This window comes from Danio aesculapii, chromosome 15 (assembly GCF_903798145.1).
Source record: "Danio aesculapii chromosome 15, fDanAes4.1, whole genome shotgun sequence".
NCBI lineage: Eukaryota > Metazoa > Chordata > Actinopteri > Cypriniformes > Danionidae > Danio > Danio aesculapii.
The window spans coordinates 26,307,997-26,327,663 of NC_079449.1; the positions used below are offsets into that span (position 1 = coordinate 26,307,997).

Sequence of the window (19,667 nt, forward strand, 5' to 3'; positions counted from 1 at the left end):
TCTTTTTCTTCCATTTAAAAATGTATTTGCTTATGTTTACCTCTGACGAATTAGACATTGCCTTCAGTTCAGTTCAATAGCGCTCTGCCACATGTGCATTTATCAGAAAGCACATTTACCATAATAGATTCAATAATGTTATCACTATTAATGGCCTAAAGGCTGTTTTGATAGAGCATGTGGCAGTTTGACCTTGATAAATGACTGTCCAGGTCTCATTAGCGCCGTCCTCCAGCTGTGAGCCCTCCAGTGAGACGCTCCAGCCGGACTAATGAGACTGATGTGTGGCTTAATATTTCAATTTCTGCTGCATATCAATACAACTGCCTGCGCTCGTTACCAGACTCTTTATATAAGGGCTTCAAAAAGACTAACGATCGACCCCTAACCGCATGAAATCATTCCCGACGCAGGCAACACACATTTCTCAGCTTTTATTCGCTTTTCAACTAACACAGAGCTTAATGATGCTGATGTCAACATGCAAGGTGATCTCGGCTATCGCTCATTAAGCTGCCACAACTCAATTTCTAGGCTTCTAATGATATGCGCTATACCTTAAAAGACTAAGGATAGATAATTGTACGAATTAAAACCAAGAAAAATAAATGATAGTCAATCTATGCCATGCCATTAATGCTGCTTTGGAAGCTCTGATTTCATTTTCAACATAATACGAGAAGCAAACCAAACAAACCATTCAACACAATTAAAAAACAGCTTGCTTGCATTCTACATTATGACCGATAAATAAATTTCACATCTTATTGTGATAGTGGCTACATGGTCAAATCCAGGCGATCATAAAGAAATTACTATAGGAAAGGAAGATCAAGCAACACAAAACTCAATCATGATGCATTATTGTAACTCGGACTGAAGAAGCTTGTGTTAAATTCTACACCATTCATTCTCAGATTCATATAAATATCAAATATACAGTATATAGATGCCTTTTTTGTTGGGATGCAAAAGCATGCTGGAGCTGATATTGACCTGGACTGGATGCGAAGCGGAGAATAGAGAAAAAGTTCACACATCAGATGACATATCCAGCCTATTTTTACTACTTTTTTTTTCGACACACAAAAAAAAATCCCTGGAGAAAGCATCCTGTAAGCCGTCCACCTTGAGAAGGGTCTTCACTGTTCTGGTCCAGATGTGCCGTCTGTCTCTACTCCGTCTGTTCCTCCTGCTTGTAAAACACACACGCTTATTAGGTTAACTGCACTTCAGTGTCTTGGTTTGTCATTTAAAACTAAAATGAAATAATACATATCTGAGTGATCGATTATTAAGTAACAGGACGATGATGCAACACATCACTATTCATAAAAATATATACAGTTGAAGTCAGAATTATTAGCCCCTCTGATTATTTTTTCCCCAATTTTTGTTTAACGGAGAGATGATTTTTTTCAAACACATTTCTAAACATAATAGTTTTAATAACTCATTTCTAATAACTGATTTATTTTATCTTTACCATGATGACAGTAAATAATATTTGACTAGATATTTTTCAAGATACTTCAATACAGCCTAAAGTGACATTTAAAGGCTTAACTAGGTTAATTAGGTTAAATAGGCAGGTTAGGGTAATTAGGCAAGTTATTGTATAATGATGGTTTTTCTGTGGACTAAAAAATATATAGCTTAAAGGGGCTAAAAATTTTGACCTTAAAATGGGTTATTAAAAAATTAAAAACTGCTTTTTTTTCTAGCTGAAATAAAACAAATAAGACTTTCTCCAGCAGAAAAAATATTATCAGACATACTGTGAAAATTTCTTTGCTCTGTTGAACATAATTTGGGAAATATATATATATATATATATATATATATATATATATATATATATATATATATATATATATATATATATATATATATATATATATATATATATATATATTTTATTATATTTTATATATATATATATATATATATATATATATATATATATATATATATATATATATATATATATATATATATATGTATAAAGAAAAATTCAAAGGGAGGCTAATAATTCATTTATAATTATAATAATAACATTTAAGGTTTCCTCATACCTGATTGTGCTGATCATTTAATAATCTAAAGAATAGTTTTCCCAGATAATTAACTTTTTTGGGAATTATCCCCAGATTAATAAAGGGACTAAGCCGAAAAGAAAATTAATGAATGAATTTGATTTTATTCATTCTTTCTTTTTATGCACAAACAAGTCTGCCTACAATTTGTTTTGTCCCAATAGAAAATACTCAAACTCTAATTCCTCAACACACTGTGCATAGAAATACACTGTAAATAGAAATTGAATAGAATTTACACTGTAAATAGAAATCTGATTCAGTGCAAATATCTAAACATTCTTAAAGTTATAGTTGACCCAAAAATGAATATCTTGCCATCATTCACTAATGTTTCCAATATTCTTTATAATAACCTATTTTGTGTTCAACATAACAAACGGGTTAGGAACAAGTCAATGGCTGTTTTTCAATTCCAAGAATGCAGAGAACGTACTTGCTTTCTCGAAGAGATCATTCTTGCCAGGTTACCTTGAAAGAATGAACTCGGGAGACCGCGAGAACACAGAACGCGTCCTTTAAGAAATGAGATTCTGCGTTCTTGCTGATGGTCACATGACCTTCACGTATTTTTAACGGAAAATTACTTAAATATTACAGCATTCATACAATGATGTTTTCTTCTTTTCAATTTATGTAACAAGCACAAAACCTTACAAATATACTTTGCACAATACAAATAAAACAGATTTTAAATATGAATTTCAGCAAACAAACACCCTTAATGTGTTTATGCCTTTATTAAGATTTTTATGGTAATGTTTTTATAATTATTTTAAAGGTTTTTTTTTACCTTTAATTGGATGGGAAAGTGGAGGTTACAGACAAGAAAGTACTGGGAGCAGAGAGAGGAGAAGAATCAGCAAAGGACCTTGAGCCAGGAATCAAACTCAGGTTGCTGTGAGCACCATGGTGCTATATGTTGACGCACTTAACCACTAGGCTATTGGCTCAGACATACATGGTAATGTTTACTTTCACCATCTCATTTAGGGAAACTCCTGAGATAAATATGTTATATCTCTGAACTTTAATAATAAACAGCTATAGAATGCTGAGCTTTCCAACTGCTTTATTTAGCCGCAATGACCTCTGGGACTTTTCGAGCAAGTTTTGCGCTCAAGTCTGCATCCACGCATCCTAAATATCAAGAACACATCTGAGAACTTTCACACGTCCTCCGTACTTGCAGTCTTGAGTTTTGGAACTGAACTTTGATGGTTGATGATGACGTGTGACCCCGCTGGTCGCAAGAATGCCGAAGAACGCATATTGAGAAACAGCCAACAGTGAGTAAATGATGGCAGAATTTTGGGTGAACTATCCCGTTAACACACAATGCATTTACTTGCAAAGTAAAAAAATAATAATAAATTGATAAAAAAAAGCTAAATTAATCAACTTTTGCATAATAAAAAAGTTTACCTCACTGATCCTTTGGCAGATATATTTTTTCTTGATTTACGGCAAAACTAAAGCAAATTTGTAACATTTTTCAGAAGACAAATCTAAGAATATGCTTACACGATGTTCTAAAAAAGGTTTCACAAACAATGCTTGTTCACACAAACTAAAAATGCCGCATTGTTCATCCGAGGCTAATGAAGTAAAAACATTTTGTACTGGCATTCTTCACCACAATTTGTGACAGAGCATTACTTATTGATGGATTTTGGCAGAATATGAGTTGATCTCATCCTGTCTTTTATTTTTGTCCGAGTAAAAACAGAGCACAGCCTCGTTTCAGCGATGCAGATACACCTGAGGATAAAAATAACACTTTCATACATAAAATGCTTAGCAACCGAGAACTGGGTTGATGTTGCTCTGGAAAGGCCTAAATTGGGCACAGAGGTGGGGTAAAGCGGAGCAGCACAGCTGAAGGAGAGATATTTGGGCCCGGCTGGAGGTTGGAAGGACACCTTCATTCTCATTGCTTGCCCCACTTTCCACATCAAATGGCCAGATCTCTGTTCCTCCTCAAAGGACGACACAGCTCGTTCAACTGGTAACATTAACGCTATTGTCTTTCCATCAGCTCTGGCCTATTTGTTGCTCCAAAGTGGAATCTCAGCTCATCTCTGGGGATCAACAGCTCGAGAATCATTTGCATACTGCATACTGAGCTGGGGGAAACAGTTTACCCAGCATCTCTAGAAAACGAGGCAATTTTGTGCAGGACAAAATGCATCAGCCGAAAGAAAAATGAAAGGGGGCATGAATCTGCGTGAGGCTTTAATATTGAGTCCTGGAACTGTGGAGGCTTAAACCACCCACAAAAGAAATTAGATTTGAGAGATGTGTGTCTCAACAAACTGAGATAATACAGACTACAGAATGACTCCACCAGGGATCTCTGTAAATCGTTGAATGGAATCTGAGGTGGTTGCAATCTTTGAACAATTAGGTAAAATAACAGATGTGCTCATTTATAATTGCTTAATTAAGAGAATCATTATCCTAAGCACTCAGAAAGTGATTAAAAATCATATGTACGCATGTCTCATTATATTTACCCAGTATAAAGATATCACTCATTAAACATAATTGATGGACTTTTTATTAGGCTTCATTTTGAATTTGATGTTAAGTATAAAAGTTACAGAAGAACAAACCCAATTCATTTTCACTATGGGGAAATTGATTTTTAATAGTAACTGATGAACCTTTAAAGAAAGACCTTCTGTGTGTTGATTGTTAATCAACTGTTGAAGCCACTAGAATAATTGATTTGTAAAGCAATTGTGTGTTTAATAGAAAGTATCCAGGACAACTATATTACCCATGATGTACTGTAAAATAAAATTAACCAATAACAGAGTTGCAGCAAATAAAACATGTCAAATGAGATCTTTAGATATGCCCACTTCCATGAAGCACACCAAATGGCATAAGAGATTGTCTCCTTGCACTTTTAAGATAATAAAATATTTGTATATACAGCTACTGAAATTAAAATAGTATGTGTCTCTGTATTTTTGTTTTATTTACTGATGATTACATTTCTTCTGAAATTAAAATAAAAATGCAATTTAGACCTTTATGTTTGCATTTAATAAATAGGTATTTTCAGACATTGCTATATTTATTTTAGACAACACAACGGTTTTGTGTATTAACATTAATAATTTTCATTTTTAAAGAGTTAAGAAGTTGATAATAATAATAATAATTCCTTACATTTATATAGTGCTTTTCTGGACACTCAAAGCGCTTTACACATTGGGGGGGGCGTCTCCTCATCCACCACTAGTGTGCAGCATCTACCTGGATGACGCGATGGCAGCCATATTGCATCAGAGCGCACACCAGCTGATTGGTGAAGAGGAGACAGAGTGATGAAGTCAATAATGATATGGGGATGGTTAGGAGGCCATGATGGTCAGAGGCCAGTGGGCAAATTTGGCCAGGATGCCGGGGTTAAATCCCTACTCTTTTTCGAAGGACATCCTGGGAATTTTAATGACCACAGAGACTCAGGACCTTGGTTTAATGGCTCATCCAAAAGACGGTGCTCACTGAGCAGTATATAGTCCCTTTCACTATATAGGGGCGTTAGGACCCACACAGACCACAGATTGAGCACCCCCTGCTGGCCTCACTAACACCACTTCTTGCAGGAATCTGGCTTTCCCATGCGGTCTCTCATCCAGGTACTGACCGGGTGCAGCCCTGCTTAACTTCAGTGCAGATAATAATTGATTGTCAATCACTACATACTGTATCAGTAGCCATTTGTTATTTTGATCATATTGTGAAAGGTTTCTCTGTCATTTTTCATTCAGTTGTGCCATTTGCAGTGAATGATGGGATTTCAGTTTTTTTCCCCTATTAAAGCAGTTCAGTCTCAGTCTTCCCAGAACCTTTGCCTATTTGTCTGGGTGTTTTTTGTCTTCGATTTTTAAGCGTTTTACTTTCCATGTTCATCTTTATTATTTATCAAAGACTTTAATAAAATCCATATGTGAAAAACGAATGGAGAACAACACAATCTCAAAGCCAGCGCTGCTTTGAAAAATTGCGTGGGCACTAATGCACTTTATAATGAGTGCAATATTTCTTTATTTTTTACTCTAAATTCTAAGTACACAGTACAGAAAAGGCGAATCAACACACTCTTCAACTCTCATTAAAGTTCAAAGCTTGAGTTGTTTACTTCAGATCTCAAAGCCAAATTCTGTGAGGGCTTTTGAATGCCTCACCAAACTGAATTGGATGAAATGGCTGGCGACCTCTGCGCCTTGTGGAAGGGTGTTGAGACTACCGCTCTTGTACTGTTGGGGACAGTGACTGACCTGAGTCCCCTTGGCTGCCGTTGAGGGCCTCACCACTGCTGCTCACCTCCTCACCGGGCTTTTCGCCTGGTTTCATCTTCTTCCGGGTCATATGACCACGGAAGCCGGCCTGAATTTTGGCGGCCGCTTTATTGGCCTCTGGGTCATCCAATGGGATGTCCATAATGTCCTCTTCCTCTTGTGGCTGGCTGCATTCCTCCTAACAGGGAAAGGAAATGAACAATAAAACAGCAATGAGTGTACTATGCATTGATTTTGTGCTTGCTTAAACTGATTTAGCTTATCCCGTGAGGTCTCCTAAACCCACCACAGTGGGTTTAGCATGATGTATCTCCTGCCAATTAAGGCCCCTTGCAATGAATCACTATTCATCAGCTTCATGGTATTAAAGTGACCATTTTTTTCCCACATCTACCGTCAAACAACTGAACATTCCTGCAAAAATCGAATTAAAGCTGCTTTTCCATTGCATGGTACGGTGTGCTTTGACACGGCTTGGCTCACTTCAGTTCGTTTTGCATTTCCACTGCAATTTAGTAAAGTGGGTGGCTTTATCTCTATTGTTCACATTATCGTAAACGCAACAAACAAATGTACGACACAAACCAACCCACAACAAAGAGGCCATGAATGCTACCAACAAAATGGTGTTCTGGAGAAGTGGCTGCAGCTGACTATTTAAATATAATGAATTTGATGTCTCGTTGTGAAAATCTAGTGATGATGTTAGGGATGATTCTCTCAGACTAATTGGTGATGTATACAGCAATATGTATACAGTTGAAGTCAGAATTATTACCCCCCCTGTTTATTTATTCCCCCTAATTTCTGTTTAACGGAGAGAAGTTTTTTTCAACACTCTTCTAAACATAATAGTTTTAATAACTCATTTCTAATAACTGATTTATTTTATCTTTTCCATGATGACAGTAAATAATAGTTGACTAGATATTTTTCAAGACACTTCTATACAGCTTAAAGTGACATTCAAAGGCTTTACTAGCTTAATTAGGTATAGGCAGGTTAGGGTAATTAGAGAAGTTATTGTATAACGATGGTTTGTTCTGTAGACTATCGGAAAAAATTTGCTTTAAGGGGCTAATAATTTTGACCTTAAAATGCTTTAAAAAAAATTAAAACTGCTTTTATTCTAGTCGAAATAAAACAAATAAGACTTTCTTCAGAAGAAAAAATTTATCAGACATCCTGTGAAAATTTCCTTAAATTAGAGTAAACATCATTTGGGAAATATTTAAAAAAGAAAAAAATTCAAAAGGGGCTAATAATTCTGACTTCAACTGCACGTCATGTTTTTGGAAATGGTACGGCTCGCCTGATACCTCAACCGAGGTGGTACTAAAAAAGGTATCGGTTCTAGGGATGTAACTCAGTGGAAGGCCACTAAAAGTGAACCATAATGAACCAAACTGCGCCATACCAATGAAAATGCGCCTTCAGTGTTTTAGTCATAAATTCTTAAACTAAGATGTTTACGACAAGAAAAATTGTGTGATTTTTTGTTTGGTTTTGCACAAATACATTAATTTAGAATATTCAGTATATGATTTTTCGGAATATGAGGAAATAATTTAAGTCATGTTGCTTCTCAAGTTTGTATTCCCCATGTATTTTAATTTAGGAATGTTTTTATACTAAATTATTTTAAAAAATCCTTCATTACACTAATGCAACAGTAATGCAACAGAACCATTTTTGGTTTCCCAAAGAACCTTACAGTAAACATTTCACCAACAGTTTTCACCAATGGATATTAAAGTTTCTTCATTGAACACAAATGAAGAAGAAGAAACCTATTACGCATACCTAATGAAAATAAAATGAAGAAAAAATGATAACTCAGTTATTTAAACAACATAATCACCCAGACATTACAAAAACCAACTGTGACCATCTTCCTGCGCTCTGTGAAGCATGTCAGCACACATCAACAAACAGTGTGTGTGGTGGGATGTGATGTTATTTGTCTCATTAAGTCTTCCTGAATCTGTGAAACCACATGCTTTCTCCCACCACAACTTAGCATATGTAAAAAGGCTCAGCAGAGGCTGGTTGGCAGTCTTTTAACAGCCTGTGTGAGGGTGATGAGCAGAAGTCCATTGTAAAACCCTGGTAGGAGCATGTCCACCCACTTTTGAACCAAGAATCAGCCTTATTTCACATTAACCAAGTATTTTGCCAACATGCTCATATGTGGCCACAGGCAGAGGCGTTCCAAAATCCCCTATAAATAAGCATCTGTTCATTTCACTGTTGCCTCTGAAGCTTAGAGCTACCCATGGACCACCTCTAATGAAAATATGCAGTCACATGAATTTCAAGTGTTTGAAGTACAAATAAACATGATTCAAAATATTTTACTATTTGTCCAATAGGTAATCATTTTGCAACTCATCAATTAGTTCATTTTTTTAAACGAGCAATCGTTCTATTTTTACTTGCATTTATTAACACTAATTAACCTATTTATGTGTTTTTATTATGTCACTTTCTGTCTAAACTGAATTAAACGTTGCATGTTTCATCAGACAATTAAATAGACTGTGTAAAGATAAATAATGTGATACATCAAAAAAAATAAAAAAAAATAATAATAATTAAATAAAATAAAAAATGTGTAAAGGCTGCCAAAAGCGCAATCAGCAATGTCAGCCACACATTTTCTCATTTATTTATTTTGCTTATTTGAAAAATGACTTATTCCATTCAGGAATTATAGCCACACCCTACATTCTTAAGGGGCTTTATGGGGCCATATTTATATATTTAATTGAAAATGCAACCTTTTTTATTAATATTGATGAATTTTGATTAATACCATATTAGTTTAAAATTGCCAATACATATTATTATAAACAGAAATAGAATTATTATAATTTTTTTTTTTAATTTATTTAAGAACCAATGACACCACACAAATATTATACTTAGGATATATACTTATTTTTTTTTTTGGATTATAATACTTAAGATATATACTGTATAGCGCCATCAAGAGACCACTTTATTTAATATTAATTTTCATTCTATATAAGTAACCTATACGGACTTTTCTTTTTGTTTTTTGAATGTTCTCAAGCAAGTACTTATGCCATGAAATGAAAAGTAATCATTCTAAAGTGTAAGCATAAAGTAGCCCATGGATCTGAAGATAAAAGCACAAACCGTTTCTAAATTAGCATGGCACAAAATTTAACGCCAGTGAAGAAACTTCCAGAACGCAAACAAGTATTGACAACGTCTCTCTATAGAAGTAAATTAAAAGTTAAGTGAAGTTTTCTGTTATAAGTATCTGTTCACTTTAAGTAAGTATAGTTATTTATTATATTCTTTGTAAACAGTGATTAAAATGGTCAGTACTTACGATATGACAATCCATGACGCGCAATTACAGACGCTGATAAACGTGTTCTCGTCTTGTGTGAGAGCAACAGAGCGTAAACCTCCTCACAGGGCAAATGCCTTGGACGAATAACGCCTTTCCTCTAACTATCCTTATAATTCAGTCCTTCAGGGTGGGAGGATGGAGAGAGGGAACACGCACGCGCGCGCGCGGAAAAAAAGAGCGCGCGAGCATCATCTCTCTGCCGCTGTCAGTCAGAGAGAGGTCTGTGCTTGTTACAAATATATATATATTTATTGCTGACGTTTACAGCGCTATTCTCACTGTCTTGTTACCAAAACCATCAGAGATAATTGATTTAACTTCAGAAAGGAGAAATGAGACATGCACAGTTCCGATCAATTATATAACATCACTTCAAATATACACAGTTCAAAATATTCCCTGAGGGCTATCATTATATATAAGAAAATACTAGAAGCAGCCCCACACATCTCAGTCAGTCCCACACAGTCAGTGCCTCCTCCAGCCTGTGGCAATATACTGTAGAGTAAGACAAACAGACAGTAAATCCATTGCCCTTTATTTCTAGAACACGCGGCTGCATCTCCTGCCTCCTACCCTACCAAGATTAAAGCGAGAAGATGCAGCTCTGATGTGCTGTAACTATATCACTTCTCTTTTCTTGGCATCTGTTGGATGTGCAAGACTGGGAGCTAATGAAGTCGCTTCACAGAGCGCTGAAGTGTTAAAACAGAGTTTCCAAGAAGAAGATGAGGTGACTTTACAGTAGAGCCGGAGATTGATGATAGCCATGAATATTGTTCCTGAAAATAGAAACTACACGATTCCCTTGCTCCTCCTACAGCGTATAAAGTCATTGGACAAGAGTTGATATAGGTCAGGTTAGATGACCTACATTGAATCAGAAGGATGAGAGCTTTGCTTTTAGTGTGCGTCTCTAATTAACCCCTACAGAACTCTAAACACTCCACTTCGGACTGTGGATTAGAAAATGAGGCAGCTAATAGAGCACACATTCTGTTTTTTTGGAAATATATCACACAACTCCAAAATCTAGATCACTTTCTCCCTCGGATATATGGTCGGTAAAATGTTTCCATGGAAACACCACCAAATCTGTCTCCTTCGAACCCCTTTAAAGCTCATAGATATTCTTTCTGACCTCTTGGTGAAAGACCTAAATCTTTTTAAATGTCCCTGATATATGTTGTGATCATTTGTTTGGGTCTCTAAATGCTACAGGATGTATGTATACTTTCAGCTTTTTTACCCTCTTCTGGTCTTGTACTCACCAGCTGGACTATTTTAGGGACATCTTCAATCACTGTTCTCCAGAGAGGTACACAGCCATGCTGTTGATCAGACATGTCCTTGAAGATTGTATTTTTACTTTTAACTTGGGACAATAAAGGAAACAGTCTGATTCCGTAGTTGGTTGAGGAATGGCTGGTAAATTTGCCATTAGGAAGAGCCGCTAATGAGACAGCAACACTCCAGATGGACCGCAGTCCAAGCATTGATTTTGAGGACAAGCTGTAATTATTGCCTTGCGTTTGCTTAAATGAAGATATGATGTTAACTTACTACATAACGCCAACATTATTATTTGTAGCACTGAAATAAGCCTTTTATAGGAAGCTGCTTCAAAATCATATGTATTTAGATCCATATATTAAACTGAAAGTTAAAGAGAAAAGTTCAAGAAAAAAATCTAAATTAGGTCATAATTTTCACTCTCAAAATCATGTAAATATATGCTCCATTCAGCATAAGATATATCCAATTATTAATTAAACAACAAAACGTTTCTGACCTGTACAGTACTTATGAAAACATATATTATAACTCCTGCTTCCTGGTCTCAATCACTCAAAGCAGGAACATGGTCCAGTCTTGCATGACTTTATCTCATGGTGCAATAAAATGAAACTAGACCTGAATGTGTCAAAGACCAAAGAAATGCTCATTAACTTTGGCAAAAAACAAAACAAAACAATACCTGCTCTCCAAAGGGTGGTCTTAAATGACACACAGGTCGAGGTTTTGGAGGAATATTATTGACAACAGGTTGAAATTTGATCAAAATACACATACAATTATTAATAAGGCTCATCAAAGTTTTTATTGCGGAAACTCAACGCTTTTAATGTAGAGAAAGTTATTCTTAAGACCTTTTATAATTCATTTATTGAAAATATTTAGTCTTTTTCTTTTATTTGTTGGTTTTCCTCACTGTCTATAAAAACTAGAATCGTCTTCAAGGCATTTTTAATTTGTGCTCAAAAACTTTAGGAGTTCCCCTGTGAAGTCTTCCATCCTATTACGAACAGTAAGTGTTGATGATGGCACATAAAATAGGAGGAGACAGCACACACCCCCCTTAAACAAATATTTTGAGTGGATGCCCCTTGGGCGACATCTAAGGACAATAAGATGCTCCACAAATCGTTATACATTTACTTTGTGCCAGAAGAAATTTGGTTATGTACTAAATGCAGTTAATCGATGGATTATTATACTTTTTTATATATATAAATAATTATGGGCAGCACAGTGGAGAGGGGTCTGGATGCAGACTTGGTGCAGTGCAATCTGAGCCGCATCCAATGCTTTTTAATGGGCTCACCTAACCCCACCCCTAACCCTACCCCTCACAGTGACGTCACTTGCTCCATTGAGTGCATTGTGTCTGACATTGCATCTCAGCTTGCATCATAAAGGCTGCATCCAGATACTATTAGCACAGTTGTGAGCAAGAAGGTCGCTGGTTCGAGCCCCGGCTGGGTCACTTGGCATTTCTGTGTGGAGTTTGAATGAATGAATGATGAATAATTAATTTTTGAATTTATTATTATTATTTATTTTTCTCCCTCTTTCTTTTTTTCTTTCATATTTTTGTTTGTGTACTTGATGTTAAGGTGTTTATTATGTTAAGTGTGTCATTCTTGTTTTATGTGAAGCACCACCATGTCAAAATGAATTGCTGCAAGGGGATTAATAAAGCATAAACTATAAAGGAATATGATCATTATGTTTTTTTACAAATATTTTTAAGTATTTACACTAAAAAAACATCTTGTTGATACTGTAAATGGTTAAATTGAGTGGATTAAGTGATAGTTTTATACTTAGTGGATAATTATAAAAATGAAATAGTTTTTTAAATGATTGCTGTTTAAGATTTGTTGATATTTAAACTAATGTTACACCAAATCATAGATAAAGCTTTTCTTTTCACATTATGTTCAAAAATCCCTTACCTTTGGTTCAGAGCTGTCAGTATTGTCCAGGTTTTCACTTTCAAGTGTCATTTCTTGGCTTTTATCCCTTTGCTCTTCCAACTGATCCTCTTGCTCTACATCTTTCTCAGTATTTTCAGTCTGTTCTTGTGACTCAGGAAGTTCTTCACTGACAACCACCATTTCATTCTCTAAAGACTCAGGATCGGCTTGTTCCACTTCAGAGAAAGCATCTTCCTCTGGTTCGGCATCATGATTTCCGTCATCCTCCTCATCCTCAGTTTTTTCCATATTTGGCTGAAGCACATTTGAAATGTCCAGATCTATCTCTTCAGCCTCAGAGCCATCACTGTCAAGATCACTTCCTTCATTTACATTCTCTGTGTTTAGATCTTTCTCAGAAGCGTCAGCATTTAAAATCTCATTGCTTGCTTCAGCTTCACTGTCGTTCAATTGGGAAACAGGTTTTGGAGTTTCCAAAAAGTCTTCCTCATTTAACACATCGATAATTTTAGAAGTATTCTCTTCGTCACTGCTGTTATCAGCTTCATCCTCACCTGTATGAGTGTCGCACTGATGGTGAACTTCATCTAGGACATCAACGACTTCACTTTTACTGTCATGTATTTTATCACTGTAGTCATCGTAAGTGTCTTTTATTTCCATCAGTGATCGGCTATTGATATCAGAAGTTAAATCGCCTGCATCTTCAACAAAGTCATTGGTGCTTGTGTACTCATAATTGCTCTCTTCTTGATCTTCATTGATTGTATCTTCTGATTCCTGCCCCGCAACACTTTCAGTTATGTATTTTTCAATGGTGCTTTCAGCTGATTCTTCTGCATAAACCTGCTCAGTGCTCTTCTCTTCTGGGTCAATGTCTTCTAATAAATTATCAGCAATTTCTGAGACTCCCTCTTCAGGATCTTCAGCATCAGTATCATCATGTTCATCATCATCATCATCATCATCATGATCAGACATTTCATTAGCTTGTTTGCTTGCATCTTGTTCAATGTGTGAATGTATTTCGTCTTGTGATTCAGAGTGGTCTTCATTCAGGAGCGATGGTTTTGGGCTTCCCAGCTCTCCTTTGCTCTCGCTGGATTCAGACGGGAGGTTTATCTCTTCAGCACAAACATCCACATTTGCAAGGCCACCAAATGAAGGCAGAGGTGTAGGCTCAAGTTCGGATCTGCAGATATCAATATCTACGGCTTCTTTTGCAACCTTTGATGTTTCTTCTGGAATCTCATTGGGGTCTTTCAGCTCTTCAGCACGTATATCACCATCTGCTGTTTCTGCATGGAGAATATCTTCAGCATGTCCATGTTCCCTCTCACCAGATTCCTCAACAAGCTTCTTATCTAACTTGACCTCACTGCGCACTGAATTATTAGTGTCAGGGTCTTTTAATGCAGAGAGCTGAGTCTCGCTGTTTCCCAAAGTTTCAGAACTCGATTCTGCGTTGATTCTGAAAATTGACATGTAAAAACGTATGGAGAGTTTTATATGCAGTAGTGATTAATAACGTGAGTAAATACAACACAAACATGTACAACAGGAATAATAAATGGATCCTAATGTATAACCCAGATGCATATCTGTGCTCTGACATTATAATCAATCTTCCAAAAGCTGCCCTCGGCTTGATCAAATGATCGTAATCCTGTCTGTTAGATGGAGAGCCTCCTGCCAAGCTTCATCCTACACTCTCAGAAATAAAGGTACAGGAGCTGTCACTGGGGCAGTACCTTTTCAAAAAGTACATATTTGTACCTGAAGGGTCCATAATGGTATCTCAAAGGCACTTTTTAGGTACATTTGAGCACTAATATGCACCTTTGAGGTACCACTGTGGACTCTTTGGGTACAAATTTGTATCTTTTGAAAAGGTACTGCCCCAGTGACAGCTCCTGTACCTTTATTTCTGAGAGTGTACTATAGCAGAGGCGTCCAATCATGTTAATGGAGAGCTAACATCCTGCAGAGTTTAGCTTCAACACAGTTGCCTGGAAGTTCCTGATGAGTCTGAAGACCTTTATAAGCAGGTTCAGAGTGTTTAATTAGAGCATGAGCTAAACTCTGCAGGACACCACTGTACTTAATATAAAAAGTGATTAGTTGATTTTACTTTAAAAAAGGAGTAAACCTGTTGCTTTTAAAGTAATTAGTTGACTTCACGCTCAAGAAAAGTGAGTAAACTCGTTGTTTTAAAATGATTAAAGGTGCAGTGAAGTGCTTTCGAATGTAAATTTTTTTATTCGATGTTTGACGTAACCTCAACTGAAAAATGAAGAGAGTGTGGCACATAGTGTAGCTCCTCCCCTTTTAAAAAAACAGCCAATAGCATTTTGTTTTCATCACAGCTCTGCCAATGAGAGTGGTTGAGTTCAAGTGCATCAAATGAAAATAAAAAAGAAGGGTCTTGAAGCCTTCAGAAGGGGGCAGGGCATGCTAGATACTAGAGAGCATTTGATTGGTCAAGATTTGATGAGAAACTGAAGTAAAAAAAAAGTTGATCGATTTAGGTGGAAGTGACAAACTGCAAGCTGTGGATGTTTATATTGGTTTTATATTTTCTAAACACGAATGTTGTCACTGTTTTGCAACACACTAGAAAATAGATATCCTTAAAACTAACAGACTGAAACTAACATCTAAAAAACTTAATTTTAATATTGTGGGACTTATAAGTAAATTAACTATGTGCCTACAGTAATTATAACAGAACCTAGTTACAATGGGTTTAGTCATTTTTTAGTAAAGTCAGCTTGTCGATTTTAAGGTCACAGGTTCACACACTTTTAAAAGTAAAGTAACTAATCGTGTTTAGAGTGTATTCACTCAGAAAAAGGAAAAGCAAATAATTCAAACATATTAATCATTTTCAATTTTATTGTCTAAACTTTCTGTCTTCAGTCGTAGCTGTTTCTCTGATCTGTCAAACATCTGGGAAACTGAAAAAGTGAAATCACACTTTCTCACTTTACGACAGACCTTGTGTTTATTTTGGATGAAATGATGTTTCCTTGTATTGATGTGCCCTGTTTTGAGAAGAACAAACAAAACATGCACATTAGAAAGAACAAATGTATTATATAACCTAAAGGTTCATGAAGTCTTATCTTTTTTTCACGCAAAATACCTTAAAAGAGTGATTGTTGTAGAACCTGTCTTCCAACTTGGCACCCCACTCTGCTGGGTCTAGACCACTTTCTTTAACAAAACAAATTGATTGATTAATTTCCTGATTGTGGTTGGTTAAGATGTGATTATCTAATCACAATTATTTGAGATGTAAAAAACAAATAAGGGTTATTCATTCATTCATTTTCTTTTCGGCTTTATTAGTCCCTTTATTAATCTGGGGTCACCACAGCGGAACGAACCGTCAACTCATCCAGCATATGTTTTACGCAGCGGATGCCCTTCCAGCTGCAATCCATCACTGGGAAACATTCACTCACACACACACACACACACACACACACACACACGCGCGCACACGCACGCACACGCAACACACAACACACACACACAGACAAACACACACTACGGACAATTTAGCTTACCCAATTCACCTATAGGGCATGTCTTTGGACTTGTGGGGGAAATCAGAGCACCTGGAGGAAATCCACGTGAACACGAGATGATGCAAACTCCACACAGAAATGCCAACTGACCCAGCCAAGGCTCGAACCAGCGACCTTCTTAGTGTGAGGGGATTGTGCTACCCACTGTGCCACCGTGCAGCCCCAAATAAGGGTTATATAGTATTAAAAAAATTAAAACGGCCAATCATGTAAAACGCTCGAAAAGGAATTTACTCATGTCATACAAAATAAAGATATCTCATTTAATTTTCAACCACTTTTCCGGGGCCGGGTCGCAGGGGCGACAGTCTTAGGAGAGAACCACAGACTTTCCCTCTCCCAAAAACAGATGCCCGAGCCACCTCAGCTGACTTCTCTTGATGTGGAGGAGCAGCAGCTCTACTCTGAGCTCCTGGGTGACAGAGGTCCTCACCCTATCTATAAGGGTGCGCCCAGCCACCCTGTGAAGGAAACTCATTTCGGCCGCTTGTATCCAAGATCTTGTCCTTTCGGTCATGACCCAAACAAGTTTCAAACATTTAATGACATGGGACAAGGGGATGCCTATTTTATTTCTGTGGTGACAGCAAGAAGAAAATAAAAACATTGCTGTCAAGTAAATGATATTATATTTAGACAACAGGGCTCTTAAATACCTGATTCTGATTGGCTGATGGACTTTCAAAGCAGACAAATGCACAGGTAAATTAAGTCCAGGAAGGTCTCGACAAATGAAAGTTCCATATCAATAATAAATTATGATTTATAAGGTATCACTAATGATCAATGATTTCAGTTATTTCATAGCCTACAACAACAAAGGCTGTGGATGAGATGTGTAAGAACATAGTCCTATAAGCCAGAGCAATTCAAGGACAAAAACATGACAAATACATTGAAATACAACATCTGAACAGTTTATGTGTGATATAAAAGTGGAATATTTGACTCCAGTCTGTTGAATTGGTCAATGTAAATGATTCACAGACCCAACATCACTTATTCATTCCATATTATATTCCGGTTTGCTGTATTAAATTAGTGCAAAAGACCAAGATTAAAGATGGACAAATCTAAAATAATGAAATATTGTTTTCACAGAAGAAAGTAACATTGGCCTATTAAGTTATATTTTTTTATAAGTAAAAAAGTTAATTATTTGTTAATCATCAACTCATCAAGTATTTGTTAATCATCATTATTTTCAAGAATCCATTAATATACTGGATGTAATGCAATAGTTGCAACCGAAATCCTTTTCCCCTGTGACAGGCATATGACTATATAAACAATGACTATTAAAGATCAGGATCAAAGGAGCGTCTCAGTCACCTTCTCTGGCTTTAAGCAGCTCTGTGAAGTAGACAGCAGCAAAAGTGGCGATGTCCTCCGGCTGCTCTCTCAACACTTCTCTGGTAAGACCCTCTAATAAATTCCCAAAGCCTCTTGGGATGCGCAGGTGTGTGTTGGAGAAGGGAACAGCCATCTTACACTGCACCTCAGCTCTGAGTTTAAGGAGAGCAAAAACACGTTCATTAAAAATATATGGAGCCGACAGGCTAATTTACAAGGTAAAACCTTTCTGACAAATGTTGTGCTAAAACCCAAATGAAGGACTTTTCTGTTATATACAAGACTTGTGTTGTTAAACGCACATTTTCTTGTTTGGTTAATTGGGTAATCACTATTTGTAATCATTTTGTCACGTTAACTTCCATGATGACTTTTTTATATTAACCATAAGTTCAAGTAACGCACTATTACTGCATATTAAACAATTCAATAAACGTGTTAGTGTTGATAAAAAAAAGTACATGACTAGGACAAAGAGCATAGAATCACTTACATAGCAAACAAACAGAAACTTAACGTGGGAGTAGACCTTAATAAAATACAATAAATGTGAAATTGAATAAATAACAGAAATAATTATCATTAACTTCCGGCCGCAAACCTATCCGATCTAGCAACAACCCAGAAACTTGCATGATGACCCTTACCAAAGAGCTTAGAATGATGGTGATTCTATGCTCTTTGCCCTTACCGTTCAAAGAAGAGTTAAATGTTGTCATCCGTTGCCACGCAACTGACACGTGGGTCCAACTAGTACCGAAAGCGGAAAGGGACACAGCTAATCCATCAGGTAGGCAGCTTTTTTGTAAACATATTAGCACATAGTACAAATGCAGATATTATTTAATCCACTCAATATTAAGGTAGGAATTAGTAGGAAAGCAATTACAACAACAATAACGTTTTAAATCAATTATGAAAACAAGTTTTAAGATGGGAAGAAAAACACATTATTCTAACGTTAGGAGAATATTTCCAGCATTCTGGAAATTTAAAATTGACGGATTTATTTGCTTCAAAACATTTAATAGCGCATAAATTGAATATAAACGCCGAATATTCTGTTGCATGATAGCATCAGGTACTGTTTTTAGTTTTCTAACGTTATAGTTTAACAGAAATTAGTTACAAGTAACGTCTTATAGCATTTATCAAGATACAACATTGACAGAGAACATTTACGAATAACTACCAAGTTTATAAACATTTCCATTACACAGCCAGGAATGTCGTGTGTGTTTCTTGGTTTTGGTCGGCTGTTTGGATTGTTGAATCATCCTCAGTCAACCTATTTTTTATTTTATTTTTATTTTTTTATTATGCGAAAAGTGAGAATATACAATCACAGGACATTATTTATATAAAAAACACACATTAAAAAAAAAAAAGAAAATAGTAACAACAACAACAACAAAACAACTAAAGAAAAAACAGAAACAAACAGAAGGGGTATATACATCACACATTAAAGAATAAGATTATATAATTTACAAATTTCGGTTGTTTTTACAGCCTAAAAGACTTAGAAATAGTTTCAATGTAATACTGTCTTTCAGGAAGCAAAATATAAATAAAAAGCTTTTTGGTTTGAAAATTTACATTTATGTATATAAAATTTTGTATTATCTTATATTTTCTTTTAATGTAAAGCTTCAATTTTATAATTAACAAAACAAAACATAACATTTTCCCATAGTAAGGAA

The 19,667-nt window shown here is 36.0% G+C and overlaps 1 protein-coding gene across 4 annotated transcripts; it reads right to left on the reverse strand.

Annotated features, from left to right (window-relative positions):
- Nucleotides 1–419: 419 nt before the first annotated feature.
- On the reverse strand, nucleotides 420–18,655 carry spa17 (sperm autoantigenic protein 17). 4 transcript variants are annotated; one of them, XM_056473018.1, is made up of 7 exons: nucleotides 18,612–18,655; nucleotides 17,944–18,116; nucleotides 16,164–16,234; nucleotides 16,016–16,062; nucleotides 13,037–14,489; nucleotides 6,438–6,590; nucleotides 420–1,192 (listed from the first exon to the last, which is right to left on the reverse strand). In XM_056473018.1, the coding sequence occupies exons 2-7, from the start codon at nucleotides 18,095–18,097 to the stop codon at nucleotides 1,175–1,177; spliced, it is 1,896 nt and encodes a 631-aa protein (XP_056328993.1). In that variant the 5' UTR covers nucleotides 18,098–18,116; nucleotides 18,612–18,655; the 3' UTR covers nucleotides 420–1,174. The 4 variants fall into 4 exon arrangements, with proteins under 4 accessions (XP_056328993.1, XP_056328992.1, XP_056328991.1 ...); XM_056473017.1 differs by having other exon boundaries at nucleotides 420–1,195; XM_056473016.1 differs by having other exon boundaries at nucleotides 6,392–6,590.
- Nucleotides 18,656–19,667: the final 1,012 nt, after the last annotated feature.